Genomic DNA, 18,338 nt, shown 5'->3' with positions numbered 1-18,338 from the left:
GTGAAGGACAGGGAGGGGCCTGTGTGTAACTGTCACTCTTAGAATGTTCGTGCTGCTTAGAATGTTCACTCAGACGGCCAGAGATGAGCAGTGGAAACAACACATAGGCAGTAACTCGAGTGGAAGTGAAACACATACACACACATACACACGAGGGAGAGGAGAGGAGGAGAAAGAAGAAGAGGAGGGAGGGAGGGAGTTTGGATTTATATCCCCCCTTTCTCTCCTGTAGGGAGACTCAAAGGGGGCTGACAATCTCTTTGCCCTTCCCCCCTCACAACAAACACCCTGTGAGGTAGGTGGGGCTGAGAGAGCTCCCGAGAAGCTGTGACTAGCCCAAAGGTCACCCAGCTGGCGTGTGTGGGGAGTGTACAGGCTACTCTGAATTCCCCCAGATAAGCCTCCCACACAGCTCAGAAGCTGACAGAGGCAGAGGAGAATCAAACCCGGTTCCTTCAGATTAGATACCTGAACTCTTAACCTCCACTGCCACTGAGAGGGAGGGTGGCATCAGAAGATGGGATCCAGCAGTTTCTCACAGGTTCCTGAGAGTAGAGTTACTAATTATTATTTGTTGTGTGTGCGAGAGGGGGGGTTACTAATTGGTGATTTTGTCGCGTGATTTTTTGCCTTAAGTTCGCCCCTTCTCTCAGAAGTAGCTTACGCCAGAACGGCTCTGAAGCAGTCTAGCAGGAGGTGCACCAGCGTGCGTGGCAGCCTCGCGCCCTGCGTGCAGTGGTTTCCACCCAAGGACCGGCACAGCGGCACCGTCACTTGCCACAGCCCGCCCAGTAATGCCCCGCCCCTGGAATGGCCCGGCCACGCCCCGTTGTGCCCCGCCCAGCCCTATTGGCGCTACACCACAGGTTGAATCCCGCCACCATGGGAACCTGTTACTAAAATTTTTTGCATCCCACCACTGGGAGGTGGCATGCAAGGGAAGAGAGGAGAGGAGGAGAGGAAAGAGGACGGATGGGGGAGGCATGCTGAGGGAAGAGAAGTGAGGAAGGGGGGAGACAGTGAGCTGTGGCATGCAAGAGTAGGGGAGGCAGGGGGCCCTACATCAGATATGACCCACCATCCCTAGCGGAGGAAAAGGGAAGGGAGGGAGGGAGGAGTGGCATGCAAGAGGGAAGAGAAGTGAGGTGAGGGGAAGAGAGTGAGGGTGGCATACTGCAGGGGAGGGAGGCAGGGGAGCCCAGCATCTTGATATGACCCACCCACCCTAGCGGAGGAAAGGGAAAGGAGGGAGGAGGGAGGGAGTGGCATGCAAAGGGAGGAGAGAAGTGAGAGGAGGAAAGAGAATGAGGGGTGGCATGCAAGGGAGGGAGGCAGGGAGCCCAGCATCTTGATATGACCACCCACCTAGCGGAGGAGAAAGGGAGAGGGAGAAGGAGGAGGAGGAGGTGGCATGCAAAGGAAGAGAAGGGAGGGAGGGAAGAGTGAGAGGCGACTTGCAAGGGCCGGGGAGGGAGGGCCAGGCACCCTAGATTCCCCTGAATACTGCAGTTACAGTTAAAGAAAACCAGGCACACATTACTCCAGGAGTAAGCTCAGTACAGCAACCACTTGACATACTTTGAAGTGGCTGCTCGTCGCAGCACCGTCAGAGGAGTTTCCTCAGAAGCGACACCCATTGCCACCAACCAAACTTACTCCCCAGGTAAAGGATCATGACCAGCCAGCCCTATAGATGTGTGGGAGGGGTGCCTTTCCATCCCCCCCCCTCAAGGAATGCTTGAGGGCACACACATCACTGACATGCAGCACAGTATCAGGTTCATGTTTGCATGAGCATGTACTGCTGGCCTCTACAGGTGATTTGCCTGCTACTGTTCCTTTCCCATTTCACCACAATAAGCCACAGCAGCAGCGTGGCAGTACCTGCTGAAGTAGTTATATAAAAATCTATCAGTTACGTTTTCTGCCTGACAGGTAATCTCCCAAACTACTGGACCGATTGCTTTGAAATTTTCACACAACATTGCATTCCGTCTTGACCAGGAGTTTTTCTTTCTGTTTCCACACACCTCCTGTTGTGTACATGTGTCTGGCACAACTGTGCCAGTTATTGTGTGCATGCCACACTTGTGACAGTTGGAACCACAGTTCTGTTCATAGCAAGCGCCATCTGCCTGGCCATCAAAGCAACACCCTCTGATACAAGGGAACCAACCATGCCTTCCTTGAAAACCACTGCCATCTGGAGTGAAAGGGATGGGGCGAGCCATCTGCACATGGCCCGCCCACCCTAGCAGAGGAGGGGGAAGGTGAGGGAGGGTTCAGGGGTTTGCTAGACCAAATGCTCTGAAATTTGAACCTGGCAGCGTAGCTCATGCCTCCCAAAGCGTGTTTTTACTCTAGATGTGAGGCCATGCAAGGGAGAGGGGTAGAAAGGGACAGGATCAGCCCACCTGGACATGGCCCACCCAACCTAGCAGAGGAGGGGGAACATTAGGGAGGGACCTGCAGGGTTGCGGGAGAGAGGGAGGGGAGTGGGAGGGGAGTGAGGTGCCCCTTGCCTCTCCCCTCCCTTGCAATCACTGTTCAGTGACACATGTTCCAACCGTTCGCTTCCCCTTTTCTTCCTTTTCCACTTCACCAGACTGAGCCACAGCAACGCGTGGCCGGGCATGCTAGTAAACTATAATGAGGATTCTTACTAACAAAACTCCAGGATATGTGATGGAAGCCCTCCTTGGTCTTTCAGAATAGACTGAATCTGTATTGAGAAACATAGGGCACACAACTGAGAGAAACTTCCTTTTCCCCAGTTTCCTCCAGTTTGGAGGAATACATTCCAGATTTATCTATTGCGAGTGTTTTCAGCCTGTCTTTCTTCAAAACCAGACTCAAGGGAGGTTGGTCCCATCATCTGGTATTCAATACTAAAGGGAAGATGTCTGGAGTGACTTGAAGTTCAGCAACAGCATCTCAGACTGGTTGGAACATTGGGAACATTGAGATAGCTGGGCGTTCTGGCAAAAACATGGCAGCGGGGACAGATCCGTGAAAAAATGCTGAACCTGATTGCATTCAGAGTCTGTTGGACATTGTTTTCAAGTAATTAGCTAATTCTGGGGTAGTGGTATATTTGATGTAGGATACTTTACCGTAGTTCTTGATTTTGTTGCCATGTTTTCTTTAGGCTGTTTTCTTATTTATTATATTTAGGCTGTTTTCTTAGGCGAGGTATAGTGTTTGGTAGTGAATTGTATTACTGGTTAGATTTGGTAGTGTTGTTAAATTTTTAGGCAGTAGTATTTTAGATTCTTGATAGGAAGCCGCTATCTGGTTTTCCTAAGGTTGTATTATGCTAACCTTGCTATAATATGATTTTTGCTGTCCTCCTGGTTGGGTTCTTACTGTTTATCATTATGTACTTTATGGTGGTCCAATTATTATGTGATATTATAGGGATATTAGGATGTTATTTTACTGTCATGTTGTGTGATGTTGTTATCACTGAGGATTGCGATGTTATGTTATGTTAGGATATTTTGGACATTGTTATATTAAGAATTGTTATGTTCTGGTGTATGATGTCGATTATGTTTTGTTGTGAGGGTTGTTATAATATGTTATTATGTTGATGATGTTGATTATTGCTGATATTGAAATATTGTCCATGGTCTATTGATTGTTGTTTATTACTGATGTTGCCAATGTCATGACCACTGTATATGTGCTGTATTTTCTTGTGATCCACCCTGAGCCCTTTGGTGGAGGGTGGTATAGAAATTAAACATAATATGAGTCACATAGGAACATGCACAAAGTTGCTTACGCTTAATCAGAACATTGATTCATCAGAGTCTGTTCTGTCTACTTAAACTGGCAGTGGTTCTCCAGGGTCTTGAGGAGAGGTCCTTCACATCACCTACTGACTGATCCTTTTTAATTGGAGTGTTTCTCCTGCTCTTAATAGCAGAATTTGGTGCCATTTCTTTTTCTCCTACTCCAAATCCCTGGCCTTTTTCAAAAAGCGAAAGCGAAAACCAAACACATGATGTTCAGGTCTACTCTTGCATGTTGATGAGCACATTTTGCAAGTACAGAGGATCAAGTGTTCTCCTGTGGTCTGAAAGTGAAAGTGGGTGAATCAATTTGGGCTAATTTTATGCTATCAAGCAGTCACTTAAATAATTGGGTGTTTGAAGAGTAGAACATTCAAGTGATTTCTTGCAGTAAACATTTTAAAAATCTCTTCAAGATTGCTTGGAATGGCTGACAGAAATATAAACAAAAGTACTTCACAGAATGCATAATTAATTTATAGAATTTGTCTCTACAAGATGTGTTGATAGCCACTGAATAAAATGAATTTACTTGAAGATCAAGCAAATCCCCACAGTATGCATCTATCACCTTATTAGCTGTGATGGCTAAAGACAACTTCTGTGTTCATTGGCAGTGTGCTTTTCAGTTGCTAGGCGGCAATAGTGGACTGTTGCTAAATTGACCTGTTTGTAGGTTTCTTTGGGTGGGGTGGGGTCATCAGATTGCCTTCTGCGGGAAGCAGTATTCTGTAAGATGTACGTTTGATGTGATCCAGGAGGGATTTTCGCTCTTAGGCGTGCAGAAAAAGATACTGCACCAATAACCAGAACAAGAAAACACAAAAGGACTATCTGAGCACTGTAAAGGCTGATTTATTCAATCTAATAATCCCTGTGTTCCCCCTTTGCTTCATCAGAGGCATCTATAGAATACTGTTAACAGAAAATTGTAGGCAAAACTCATAGGGATTAATTTGAATAAATTATTTTCCCCACTAAACCAATTGTTCTTTTGCTTTTCCATATTCTGCTCTTACTTATGTCAAATATTACAAATTCTAAGTTCTCTCATCTGATTATGTAGAAAAATACATCAGGAAAATAGCTGAGGCTCTAAACTGGGACTGTGCAAAAATATTTTCAGTAAAATTTGGATTTAGGTTTAAAAGGACCAGAAAGTGGGGTGTTGTTGTTGTTGTTGTTTTTGGAAAACCCAGATATTCCAGAACCCTCACATCAGGAATATCCAGGATTTTAGATCTGAATCCAATTTGTACTGTTCCTCCCCTTTCCCCTCCCCATCTCACTCCACTTACCTTGACTGCAGGGCTTCATTGAGTGCCTCAGAGCACATCATGAAGCCTGAAAGCCATGGTAGTGGCAGACACATAACTGCTTCTAAGCCCCACATGGAGCCTGGAAGTGGCGGTGACCTGTGCAGAGCTGCGTGCCAAGCTTCACTGGACTGAGCCTGGTGCGTATCTCTGCACCACCTGCTGCCTCTGAGTCCCACGTGCATTCCTGAGGTGGTGGCAGAGGAGTTCTGCAGCAGCCTGGCTGGCTAACAGGTCAGTAAAGGAGAGGAGTGGGAATTCCCCCCAGTCTTTTAAAAACATGGTGGCAGGGATGAACTAGCTTGCATTATTGTGCTGAAAAATTTGGCATGATTTGGGATCCACTTTTTGGCTTCATTTAAATTTTGGAAGGAAAAACATCGGTAAAATACTGATAAGGTATTTTGCGTTGTTTTTTTCTGATGTAGCATTGCTGAATGCACACTCCTACTCTGAACTGTTGCAGGTGTGAAGTGAATTCACTGTGAAGAGAATTTTGATGAATTTACATTAGTTCTCCCTCTGTTCTAGGTACATGTTGGGCCTTTCAGCAGTTCCAGCTATAATACAATTTCTAGGCTTCCTCTTTCTTCCTGAAAGTCCTCGCTGGCTTATTCAGAAAGGGCAGACTCAAAAGGCACGTAGAATTCTGTCTCGGATGCGGGGCAATCAGACAATAGATGAAGAATATGAAAGTATCAAGAATAATATTGAAGAGGAAGAAAAAGAAGTCGGTTCAGGTAAGGCTGAATTTTAATAATTTTTATTGCATAGTAATTAACAAGGAGAAAAGTAAGATTGACTGTGTAGCAGCCATTTTGGGGGGTTCTTTTTACAAAAAATTAGTCTGAATGAACATTTGAAGGTAACTACCTGCTTATTGCTATGTCTGTTTATTCAGTCATGAGTCCAACTGTACTCAGGTGGCATGGATTGAAAACAAAGTAAACTGCATATTGAATAGAGTCCTCATCACCCAATTTTTGGTGCTCATGTCTTTATGGCCAGTTTTTCATGGCGAAATTGCACCAGTGTGAGCCCGATAAATATACCTGTACATTCTAGGATTCCTCACGGCTCCTGCAGCTGCAGCGTGTCTGCCCTGGTGTGGCCCTGGCACTGCCCCGCGGTATTGCTCCGCAAATTTCAGAAATCGCTAGCAAGATTTTAAATATCCCTGTGCACTCCCATGAAAAAACGCAGGAGCAGATCTGGGGTAAAACTTTTGTATTTTTCCCACCTTGCCGTTCTGGCCTGCCCAACACTAAAGTGTGAGCCAGAAATTTAAATGGAAAAGATGGGGGGGGGGGTTGCTTTGATCCCATTAAGCAGGAGGGAGGTGACAAAAATCTATCTTCTGGAGGGGGGGGAGAGATTTACAGGTTGGGGTGCGGAGCAGAGAACAGGCTTACTCCCCTAGGGCAGTGGTGGCAAACCTATGGCACTCAGATGTTCATGAACTACAATTCCCATTAGCCCCTGGCAGGGGCTGATGGGAATGGTAGTCCATGAACATCTGGAGAGCCACAGGTTCACCACCATGGCCCTAGGATCTGAACAGAGAGCACCGGAAATAATATATAGTTTAGAAACATAGTGATTGGAACACCTCTTTAAACTTTATTAGTACGAATGTCAGAAAAGGTCTAAATTTAGATGTATTAATTATTCTGTTCCTCTATTTTCTTACAAAAACCGCTCTCTAAGTAACATATTTCAGACTCTTTTCAAACAATGTAATTTACATGACTTGGTTTCCCATTCAGTCTTTATAATTTAATGTTCTGCTAATTTCAATAATACAGTGAATTGTGTTTCTATAAATATGCCCTTGCAATTAACCATCTAGTATCCTTCTGAAAACACAAATCTGTAAATTTCAGGCAGACAGAACATAAGAACATAAGAACATAAGAACAAGCCAGCTGGATCAGACCAAAGTCCATCTAGTCCAGCTCTCTGCTACTCGCAGTGGCCCACCAGGTGCCTTTGGGAGCTCACATGTAGGATGTGAACGCAATGGCCTTCTGCGGCTGTTGCTCCCGATCACCTGGTCTGTTAAGGCATTTGCAATCTCAGATCAAAGAGGATCAAGATTGGTAGCCATAAATCAACTTCTCCTCCATAAATCTGTCCAAGCCCCTTTTAAAGCTACCCAGGTTAGTGGCCATCACCACCTCCTGTGGCAGCATATTCCAAACCCCAATCACACGTTGCGTGAAGAAGTGTTTCCTTTTATTAGTCCTAATTCTTCCCCCCAGCATTTTCAATGAATGCCCCCTGGTTCTAGCATTGTGAGAAAGAGAGAAAAATGTCTCTCTGTCAACATTTTCTACCCCATGCATAATTTTGTAGACTTCAATCATATCCCCCCTCAGCCGCCTCCTCTCCAAACTAAAGAAGGGTCCCAAAGCGCTGCAGCCTCTCCTCATAGGAAGGAGTGCTCCAGTCCCTCAATCATCCTTGTTGCCCTTCTCTGCACTTTTTCTATCTCCTCAATATCCTTTTTGAGATCGCGGCGACCAGGAACTGGACACGAATACTCCAAGTCGCGATGGCATACACCACTGCTTTATATAAGAGGGCATGACAATCTTTGCAGTTTTATTATCCAATTCCTTTTCTAATGATCCCAGCATAGAGTTTGCCTTTTCACAGCTGCCATGCATTGAGTTGACTTATTCCCATGGAACTATCAGCTTCTAAAGAGCGCCTAAAATCCCTTTCCTGGTCTGTGACCCCGATAGCTTTTGCAACCCCTGTAGCATGTATGTGAAGTTTGGATTTTTGGCCCTATGTGCATCACTTTACATTTTGCTACATTGAACTGCATTTTGCCATTTCTGAGCCCACTCACCCTAATTTATCAAAGGTCGGCTTGGAGCTCTTAGCAATCCTTTGTGGTTCTCACCACCCTACATAATTTGGTATCCATCTGCAAACTTTAGCCACCACGCTACCCACCCTACTTCCAGGTCATTTATGAATAGGTTAAAGAGCACTGGTCCCCAAGCGGATCCTTGGGGGGCACCACTCCGGACGTCTCTCCAGTGTGAGATCTTCCCATTTACACCCACTCTTTGTTTCCTGTTTCTCAACCAGTTTTTTAATCCATAGGAGGACTTCCCCTCTTATTCCTTCATTGCTGAGTTTTTCTCAACAGTCTCTGGTGAGGAACTTTTAATCAAAAAGCCTTTTGGAAATCCAAGTGATGAGCAATGTCCACCGGTTCACCCTGTCCCACATGCCTGTTTACACCCTCAAAGGAACTCTAATAGTAAGTTTGTAAGACAGGATTTTGCCTCTGCAAAAGCCATGCTGACTCTCTTTCTCAGCAGGTGCTTGCTTTTCTACATGTTTTATAATTTTATCTTTAATATTAGATTCTACTAATTTACCAGGAACAGATGTTAAACTGACTGGCCTGTAATTTCCGGGTCCCCTAGATCCTTTCTTAAAGATTGAAGATTGTGACATGTGGCCCATCTTCCAGATCTTCTTCAGGGGATGGAGGCCTGATTTCAGGGATAAGTTGCATATTAAAAGGTGAGAAGATCAGCAATTTCATGTGCTTGAGCTCTTTATAAGAACTCTTGGGTGCTTGAATGCAATCAGGAGCCCAGGGGATTTGAAATAACATTTAGTTTATCAATGGCTGCCAGAACTTCTTCCTTGTCTACCACACTATCTTCACTAGTTCACTGGGATTAAGCCTCCTAAGAAGCTTGGGTTTCAGGTGCAGGAATGTTCCTCACCTCCTCTTGGGTGAAGACAGATGCAAAGAATTCATTCAGCTTCTCTGCAATCTCCCTGCCATCTTTTAGCACACCCTTTGTTCCTTTGTCATCTAACGGGCCTACCGCTTCCCTTGCTGGCTTCCTGCTTTTGATGTACTTGAAGAACTGTTTGTTGCTGGTCTTGATGTTCATAGCCATGTGTTCCTCATAATCCTTTTTTGCCTCCCTTACAGCTAACTTGCTTCTCTTTTGCCACCATTTGTGTTCCCTCTCATATTCTTCATCAGCCAAACTGGACTTCCATTTTCTAAAAGAGCATTTCCACTTTTTTTTTGCTGAAATGTAATTTCCTCGAAAAGCCTCTCTTGTTAACCATGGTGGCTTTCTTTTGGACTGGGTGCTGCCTTTTCTAACCTGTGGAACACATTCCAGCTGAGCTTTTATTACTGTGTTTTTAAATAACCTCCAAGCATCCTGGACAGTTTTGAAAAACATCCTCATTTTAGAGGAACGAAAATTCTCACAAAGGAAGTTTTTCCTTTCCTGGACTCTCAGACTAGAGTGTTGAAGATTCTATTTTTAAGCAAAACGAAGCGCTTGCCACCCCTCATCTTGTATGTCCCTGTGTCAAGATCCCCTTGACCAGACAATAAAACACTTGTAGAATACAAAGGTTTCTTTATTGCAGTCATAAATCAGATCAAGTACAGTATCAAAGAAACATATAAGCAAAACTTCCCCCTCCCCCTCCCATTCAAACGACGAGTACAGAAGAAAAGTAGTTTTGGGAAAGTGTCCTTCAGAGGCCAGTGCCAGGGGAAGCAGATAAGCACCAGGCATTTGGCAGGCAGCAAGCTAACAAGCCAAATAATTCATACAGAGCAAAACCCGCAAAGTCCAGGCCTGACACCCTGATTTTCATGGGTAACTATCCCTTTCCCAGTCTTCTCGGAAACAGCTTGTCTACCTTCTGGAATGTATAAGCAACAGCTGCCATCTTTTCCTATCTGTAGCTGGGAAGGAAGATATAGTCCTGTCTTTCCTTTGCCTTTCTCTCCTTTTACCCATTAGATGTAGCTGCCTGCCTTCCAGGTAGGAGTGCATACAAAATGTTTTCTTCTGTCCGTTTTAGATGTTCTGTGACTATTTATACTAGACAGGGCATGAAGGTATTACAGCAGTGGCAATATTCTGAAAGAATCAAGTCTTTCTTACTATTCTCAGTGTAAATTTTGATTTTTCTGACAGCTGATTTTATGCTCTCCTGAGTTAGGAAATTATAGTTTAAATCTGAACCTTATATTGTAGTAGAAAGAGGGCTTGATAATGTATTATTTTTTTCTGAACCTGTTCTCCAAGGCTGGCTTTGTAGTGTGAATCATTTCAAAAAGTCAGGCAGTGTGGGAAAACTTCAGACAGGCATCCTGAGAGATTTGTAGCTCATCCATAAAATTCTAGTTCTCCATTGTTATGGGAACTGTGCTGAGTGAAGAACTGTCTGTCTTCAGATTTTGCCAAGATATGAAGTTGTTGTTTGGGACACAAAATGTAAATGGAGATCTGCCAGAACAGGTTGCTCTTTTGTTGTTCATACTACTTTTAAAATGTGTTATTTGACTGATCTGAAATATGCATGTTGTCTCCATTTTGGTGCTGAGATCAATTTGCCTCTATATTTAAGAGCAAATAAAAAGCCTTTAACACAGAAGAAAAGACAGATAGCATCAAAGCAGGACTTAACCTGATGAAATCATCCTGAATTGGTGGATTTTTATTATACGACTGCCCCATAGTATACAAAATTATAATTTACTGATCCAAGGCAACACTCCCTCTGAGCGTTTCCTGGAACTACACAAAAGTCCAAAAACTGAGCCGCCCAGGAGAGCTGCCCCTGCAAGGAAGCCTCTTATCAGCACAGCACCAATACAGTGGCCATGTGACTGTGCACTGGCTCAGCTTACAGGGAATGCTGTTCCTAGGCAAGAAGTGAAAAATTAAGATGTCAAAACGGCACTCTAGGCAAAACCTGACTTTATTTGCACAGGTATCTATAGGGTATTATTTATTTTATACTTCATTTATACCCTGCCTTTCTCCACAACTAGGACTCTTAGTAGCTTATACTGCTCTCTTTTCCCATATTTTATTCTCACAAGAACACTGTGAGGTAGTGTAGGCTGAGAATGTGTGACTACCACTACCACTAGTACTACCACTACCACTACCACTACCAGTAGTAGTAGTAGTAGTAGTAGTAGTAGTAGTAGTAGTAGTAGTAGTGTAATTTATTGTAAGCTGTAGACCATCACAATTACATAAAATACCATAAACCATGCGGTCCCCTTCATACAGTGGCACGATATCTCTATCAACTTATCATTATTAAACAGTATAATTCAAATTGTCTAGGGGAGGGCCATGGCTAAGTGGCAGAGCATCTCCTTGGCAGGTTGCCAGATTCAATCCCTGGCATCTCCAGTTAAAAGGATCTAGTACTTGGTGATAGACCTCTAATGGAGAGCCTTGGACAGCCTGAGTAGACAGTACTGACCTTGATGAACCAACCATCTCATTCAGTATAAGACAGATTCATGTATAAGACATGTTCAGGATCACCCAGCAAACTTCCAGGGTAGAATGGTGATTCAAACTTGGGTCTCCCAGATATTAGTCCTACAGCCGAACCTACTATATCATACTGGCTCTGTTATACATGTATACAATAAAATAATCTGAGGTCCTCAGTGAGCCTCGTGTGCCCCATGGTCATCAGCTGACTCTTAAATGTCACATTTGATTCCTATTTGCCACTTTTTCAGAGGCCTAAGGGTAGGAATCTGGGATTTGGCATTATATCCACAAGGTGGAATTAGTATGAAACAACTTTCCTTCAATGGACAGATACTAGATTTACTTAGAAAGCTCTCAGACTTACAACAGGCGATCAACAGCATTTAGGTATTGCTTTCATTTTTCAGCATTAAGTCTGGATACTAATTTACATTTCAAAATTTCTGAAAAATGTTCAAAATGCGTTTAGAAATCTTTTCTAATTTACATGCCATCTTGATACCTTATTTTAGAATTGATGGAAACAAACGTACTTGTACTGCATAATCAATATGAAATGTGAGTAAACTGCTAAGGTGAAAAAAGATATTGTATTATCAGTTGCTGTAATTGCATGGTGGCTATTCTTTTGGAAAAGCAAGATTTTAGTATTTAACAATTTTAGAAAACTGTAAGTAAAACCAAGTCATCGTGGGCGTATATTACACTGATTGTCATATTGATTGATGCTTAACTGTGATTTTTCATTTATGCAGATAGACCTCATTTAGCAGTAATGATATGATAATTTTATAGTGGGATGAATATGAAGTTCTAGTGTGTACTTTTTTCTCCCTGGTAAACACTGAAAAAGAAATAGAAAAGCATTATAGGCTAAGTATTGGTAAGGTTCAGGCTTTGTTCATTATGGAACGAAGGTAGCTCATAGCTTGGGACCCTCATGTGGATAGTGAGTTAGGTTGGGGGATCTCAGTTGTCCACTTGTGGGCAGGTGATGGGGGCTCGTGCCAGTTGGGCTGTCCATTCTGTTCTTGCCCCTCAGAGTAGGAAGCGATAGAAATTATGTCCAGAGATGCATGATGTCACGTTTTCCTGAATCCCCAGATGAACATCATTTTAAATGTGAAAGATAAATCCTATATGAGCAACAAAGAGGCATGGCCTTTGTCTACACTCCGATGGACATTGTTAATTAAAGCTAGGACAGCTGGCATGAAGGATTGTTCAGAAATTTGTTCAAATTCAGTCAATAAACTAAAGATATTGTTGACAAAGTACTGTTTAATCTGAAATGAAATAGCTATTTCTAAACCTGGAATTTGCATGATGTTTTCAAATATGTCCTGTTTATCACTATAAAATGATAACTCTAGAAAGGCCTGTTTTCACCAATTGTTCAGAATGATTTACAGTTGGAGCAGCTACAAGTTTAGATTATAACTCAAAAACGTAATCAGAGAAAATATCCTCAGTAACCTGAATTTCTATACACACAGTCAATTTTAAATTCTTAGCAGGCAGCAGCAGTAGTTATAAACTAGTGTAAACTGAACTCTGTTATACATATATCTACTGTTTTGTATAGCTATTAGCTATTCTATTGATCATCACTTGATGATCTCTTCGTTCAGAGAGTCCTGACTCTGGCAGTTAAGCTTGTTGCTTGTATTGTCTCCCAATGATCACTGTTGGACTTGGATTTCCAGGTTCAGAGGGAGGCTCTGTATTTGATTGTTTTTCTCCTCCCTCCTTGAATTTCCAAATTATTATGTAGGCAACAGTACTGAGAGAATTTTTTACATTTCAAAATGCTGGGTTAGGCAGAACTAGCATAACATATATTGACAATGACTGAATTGTAAACTAGCTGGTCTGAGATTTAAATCGTTCCTCTATCAAGTCTTGTAGATAGTCTTAGATGGGTCAGTTTACTTTTACCTCTACCCTCCAATCCTCAGTAATCCTCTATCAGCAGTAATACCTTTCAGGATTTTATGAGAAGTACAAATAAACAATAATCCTACAATTAGTATGTAATACTACTGATGCTGATACTTCAGTCAACCTCTTGCGGTATAGTTATAGTTTCATCATTGTATTTTTTCTGGGCCCACAGTAGTAATACCAACAACAAAGAACTGTGGGTCTGGCAGATTACTTTGAAGGCTTCTCTAACCTCAGGAATTTGGCTGTTGTCTTCCTAACCAGTGTGTGTTCCCAGTTCTACTAGAGGCGGAAGGACATCTTAATGGGTGGTTTCCAACCCGTTCTCAGGGAGGCAGGATGTAGAATTTCATCACTTCCTGTGAACTGCTTGGTAACTCAGCCAGATTTCCAGTTTACTTTCCTGCCTGACAGGGAGAGCAGCACCTTTCTGCAAGTTTTTTGTCTTCTTAGTGTCAGTGTGTGTGAAAGAGTGTCTGACCCCTCATTGTTCCCCCCACCTTAGTCTGTGGCGTATTTTTAGTGTTTCAGTGTTTCTTCGTCTGTCTCCCAGGGGAAGCCTGGGCCTCTCTAGACCCCTTCCCGCCAAAAAGAGTCCCCTAAAATGGCCGACCGTTTCTCCCCTCCCAGGGAGACCTTTGCCAAGTCCTTGGCTGAGGGCACCAGGGCTGCCACCTGCAAAAAGTCCACTAGAACTGCGGGTGAGAGGGAGACTCAGACTGTGGCTCTCCACCATAGGGAGGAACGTGCGCAGCCACAGTCAAAAAAGCCGCAGACGGAGGAATCACGTGGCAAGAAGAAGCAGAAGAAGCGTCACACTGAGACTTCAGCCAACGAGCTCCGTGCCTCTTCGGAGGGCGGCTCTCATAACCGGGACTCTCCCTCTTCACTCCAGCGCTCTCCTTCCCCTCAAGGGGCCGGCGATTGCACTGAGGACCCGGAGGCCTCCAACATGCAGGCGGCCGCCTTGGCACTCTCACAGCTCTTGGAAGCGGGGAACGCCGCCGCGGAGGCTTGCTGCACACTGCGCCCTGACAAGACTGAGGAGGAGGGAGAAGAAAGCGATTCATTGCCCAGGCAAGATTGCGGCCGCATTGGCAGGGGGAGGGAAAAGCGGGCGTTTGCCTCCATTCCCGACCCCACTAGATGGCACGATGCTTCCTCTACCCAATTAGTCAGCTTGTTCAGAGAAGCTATGAGGGAGGAGATCCAGACGTATCATAGGAAGGAGCATGGTTCCCGATGTAGGAGATGCTCCCCCTCCCCTTCCAATAGTTCACCCTCTCCAAGTAGAAGGGATAGACTCAGACGCAGAGATCCACTAACATTCCCTGGGGAGGAAGTGGTTAGTGAAGGTGAATTAGACAGTGACTCTGAACATTTCTCTGAATCTGATAAGGACAGCACAGATAATCAAGAACAGCCTTCAAAGTTCTTTAATGTTGAGAATATTTCCCTTCTCATTTCTAAAGACATCTCAGCACTGGACCTCAAGGATTCAGCAGATGCTGTAGACCCCGTGTCCAATCCGAACTCAGATAAGCCCATTAAGGGCTGCCCAAAAGGAAAAAAGGACATTTTTCCACAGGAGGATTGCAACGCAGAATTCCTCCGAGTGCCCGAGTATTTTCACTGGGGCATCCTCAGAGAATGGGCATCTCCAACCCCTGCCAAAACCCTGTCCTCTTCATTTAAAAAGCTGTATCCAGTGCCAGGTTACATTACTAGAATGCTACAGGTTCCCCCAGTGGATGGCCCCGTCTCTGCCTTACAATCGGGGGGCTTGGTGTCCAAGGATGGTGTTGGCACCATCAAAGACCAGTTAGACAAACGCTCTGAGGCTGTTCTCAAAAAAGCCCATGATAGCCTTGCAGCATTGACCAAGCTCCTCCTTTCATCAGCCACTATGGCCAGAGCCTCTATAGTATGGCTTAGGAGAATATTGGACATGCTTCCCCCTGAATCAAAGGTGATCAGAGAGGGAGTAGAAAGGATCTTATTCAGCACTTCTTATCTGGCAGACTCAAACCACGAGGGGCTACTACTAACGGCTAAGATCATAGCAAACAATGTGGTAGCCAGAAGACACGCATGGCTCCAGGCCTGGCCAGCAGACATGCAGTCAAAACATCTTGTAGCAGGTTCTTCCTTCCAAGGAAGCACCCTCTTTGGGACCGAATTAGAGTAGGTCCTGATCCAAACAAAGGACAACAAAAAGGCCAAGCCGAAGTCCATCAGATCCGACCATTCTAACCAGAGCAGCAAGACCTCAACTACTTTCAGGTCACACAAAACCCTTCCCAGGCCTTCCCGAGACGGGAAACGCTGGCAACCCCAACAGAATTTTCGTAGATGCTCGGGGAACTTTAACAACTCCTTTCGTAACAATTCCAAGTCCGGCAAGACCTTCCGCTCAGATGGCCCAGCCAAACAATGAGACTCAGCACATTCCGGTGGGTGGCCACCTTTAGCACTTCAAGCTACAATGGGAAGGCGGTCACGTGGATTGGTGGTCACAGGAGGTCATTCAGTCAGGTTACTCGATCAAGTTTGCTTGCATACCCCCGCAACGCTTCCGTGCATTCCCAATCAACGGCAACATAGACAAGGCACAAAGAACACAATGCGCCATCCAACATCTGTACAACATTTGGGCGATAGAACTAGTGCCAAAATCGGAGAGATCCTCGAGAGTCTTCTCTCACTTCTTCACAGTGCCGAAACGCAACGGGGATTGGCGAGCAATTCTCAATCTGAAGTTTGTCAACCAACATCTGCAACTACACCGCTTCAGGATGGAGACCGTTCGTTCCATAGTAGAAAATCTTCGTCCAGGCAACTTTTTGACCCCCTTAGACCTGATGGAGGCTTACCTCCACATCCCGATTCATATCTCTCACCACAAGTTCCTACGTTTTGCAATAGGCCAACAGCAATTCCAATTCTGCGCTCTAACGTTTGGTCTGGCTACAGCTCCGCAAGTTTTCTCAAAGATTCTTCTGTGTCCCATCACGTTACTCCAGGAACAAAAGGTCCACGCATAACCCCACCTGGACGACATCCTGGTTCGATCGGGATCAGCCCAGCAGGCTACCAAAGACGTCCTAATGACACAACGGATTCTTCAAGACCACGGGTTCATCGTGAATCTGGACAAGAGCACTCTCCTACCGTCCCAAACCATGGAACACCTGGGAGCCCTCATAGACACCACCAAGAACTCCCTGTTCGTTCCCCAGTACAAGATACGTTGTTTCCAACAGACAGTATCTCTCATTGTCTCGAAACGAACTGCATCTCTTCTCCTGCTGGCGAGCCTGATGGGCCTGATGGTATCGGTGTTCGATATGCTGCAGTGTGGCAGGTTCCACGCCAGACCTCTGCAGATCTTCCTACGTCCCTTCCAACTTCAGATCATGCGACAACAAGACCGCATAGTGATCCTACCTCTTCGCCTGCGCAAGGACCTCAAGTGGTGGACCTCCGAACACAATCTGTCACAGGGGAAGGTATACCTCCACCTAGAAAGACACCAGTTCATCACCGATGCCAGTCTCCGAGGCTGGGGGGCGACCCTGGGAGATCGGGCCGTTTAGGGTCTCTGGACACAGGAAGAAACTACTCTACCCATCAACATACTAGAGACAAGGTCCATCTTCAATGTGCTACAGCACTTCCAATCAATACTTCAGGGGACGCATGTTCTCATCTGCACGGACAATACCACTGCCAAAGCGTATCTGAACAACCAAGGGAGATCCTGGTCATCCCAGATGCACAAGGAAGTCACGACCATCCTCTCCTGGGCCAAGACTCACCTTCTGTCCCTATCAGCAGAACATATCAGGGGCCAGCTGAACATCACAGCCGACTGGCTCAGCAGACAGTCAATTGTAGAAGCAGAATGGGTGTTGAAGCCATCCATCTTCCGGAGGATTATGAAGCACCTGGGTTATCCAGATACGGACCTGTTTGCGTCAGCAACAAATCACCAGCTTCCACAATTCATGTCTCGCTTTTACCATCCCAGGGCAATGGCAGTGGACGCCCTAGTAACACCATGGCCAAAAACCTTGCTATACGCCTTCCCTCCTCTTCCAATAATTCCCAAGGTCTTGAGGAAGATTGCAGCAGAACAAGCCGAGGTGATACTCGTTGCTCCCTACTGGCCTCGTCGACCCTGGCTTTCATCAATCCTGGAGAATACGATCTCCCCGGGACTCCCACTGCCAACACCACCAGAAATGTTGTCACAAGGCCCAGTCGTCCACCCGAACCCTCAGTGGTTCAAACTGACCGTGTGGCGCTTGAAAGGAACCTCCTAAGAAGGAAGGGCTATTCTGAGCAAGTCACCAACACAATACTAGCCTCATGACATTCCTCTACCAATGACATCTACAATTCGTCGTGGAAAGCGGTCGTGGAGATGGTGTAGAAGGAAGTCGGTTGTGCCTCTTTCCCCTACCCTACCACAAATACTGCTTTCCCCTACCCTACCACAAATACTGCTTTTTCTCCAAGAAGGCTTCAATCAGGGTCTACTTAGTGCTACCCTAAAACGGCAAATTGCAGCCCTAAATACGGTCCTTCCAAATATTCAAGGCTTCCCTATCTCCAGACACCCTGATGTTATCAAATTTCTCACAGGAGTTAAACAGATCCAACCACCAGTGGTTCATCGATTTCTCACATGGCACTTGCACTTGGTGTTATCGGCTCTCACCAAATCACCATTAGAGCCCATACAAATGATCCACCTAAAGTGGCTACGCATGAAGGCATTGTTTCTATTAGCTATTACATCAGCTAGGAGGGTTTCGGAAATCCATGCTCCGTCAGTAGAATCCGAGTTTTTCATTTTCCACAAGGATCGCGTGGTCCTAAGGCCCTACCCTACCTTTGTGCCCAAAGTCAATTCAAAATTTCACTTGTCCCAGCAGATTGTAATACCATCTTTCTGTGCGACTCCC

General features: G+C 45.0%; 1 protein-coding gene across 1 annotated transcript in view; it reads left to right on the top strand.

The window, feature by feature from the left end:
• The window catches only part of SLC2A13 (solute carrier family 2 member 13), a 138,208-nt gene that overhangs the window by 38,170 nt on the left and 81,700 nt on the right, over nucleotides 1-18,338 (top strand). The window contains exon 3 of the mRNA XM_048500126.1: nucleotides 5,645-5,853. Within this exon, the coding sequence (XP_048356083.1) occupies nucleotides 5,645-5,853 (209 nt within the window). The remainder of the gene's footprint in view (nucleotides 1-5,644; nucleotides 5,854-18,338) is intronic.

Source organism: Sphaerodactylus townsendi, linkage group LG06, assembly GCF_021028975.2.
Source record: "Sphaerodactylus townsendi isolate TG3544 linkage group LG06, MPM_Stown_v2.3, whole genome shotgun sequence".
In the NCBI taxonomy this organism is placed as follows: Eukaryota; Metazoa; Chordata; class Lepidosauria; order Squamata; family Sphaerodactylidae; genus Sphaerodactylus; species Sphaerodactylus townsendi.
The sequence above is the reverse complement of the archived record's forward strand: the minus strand, read 5'-3'. Positions and strand labels throughout refer to the sequence as shown.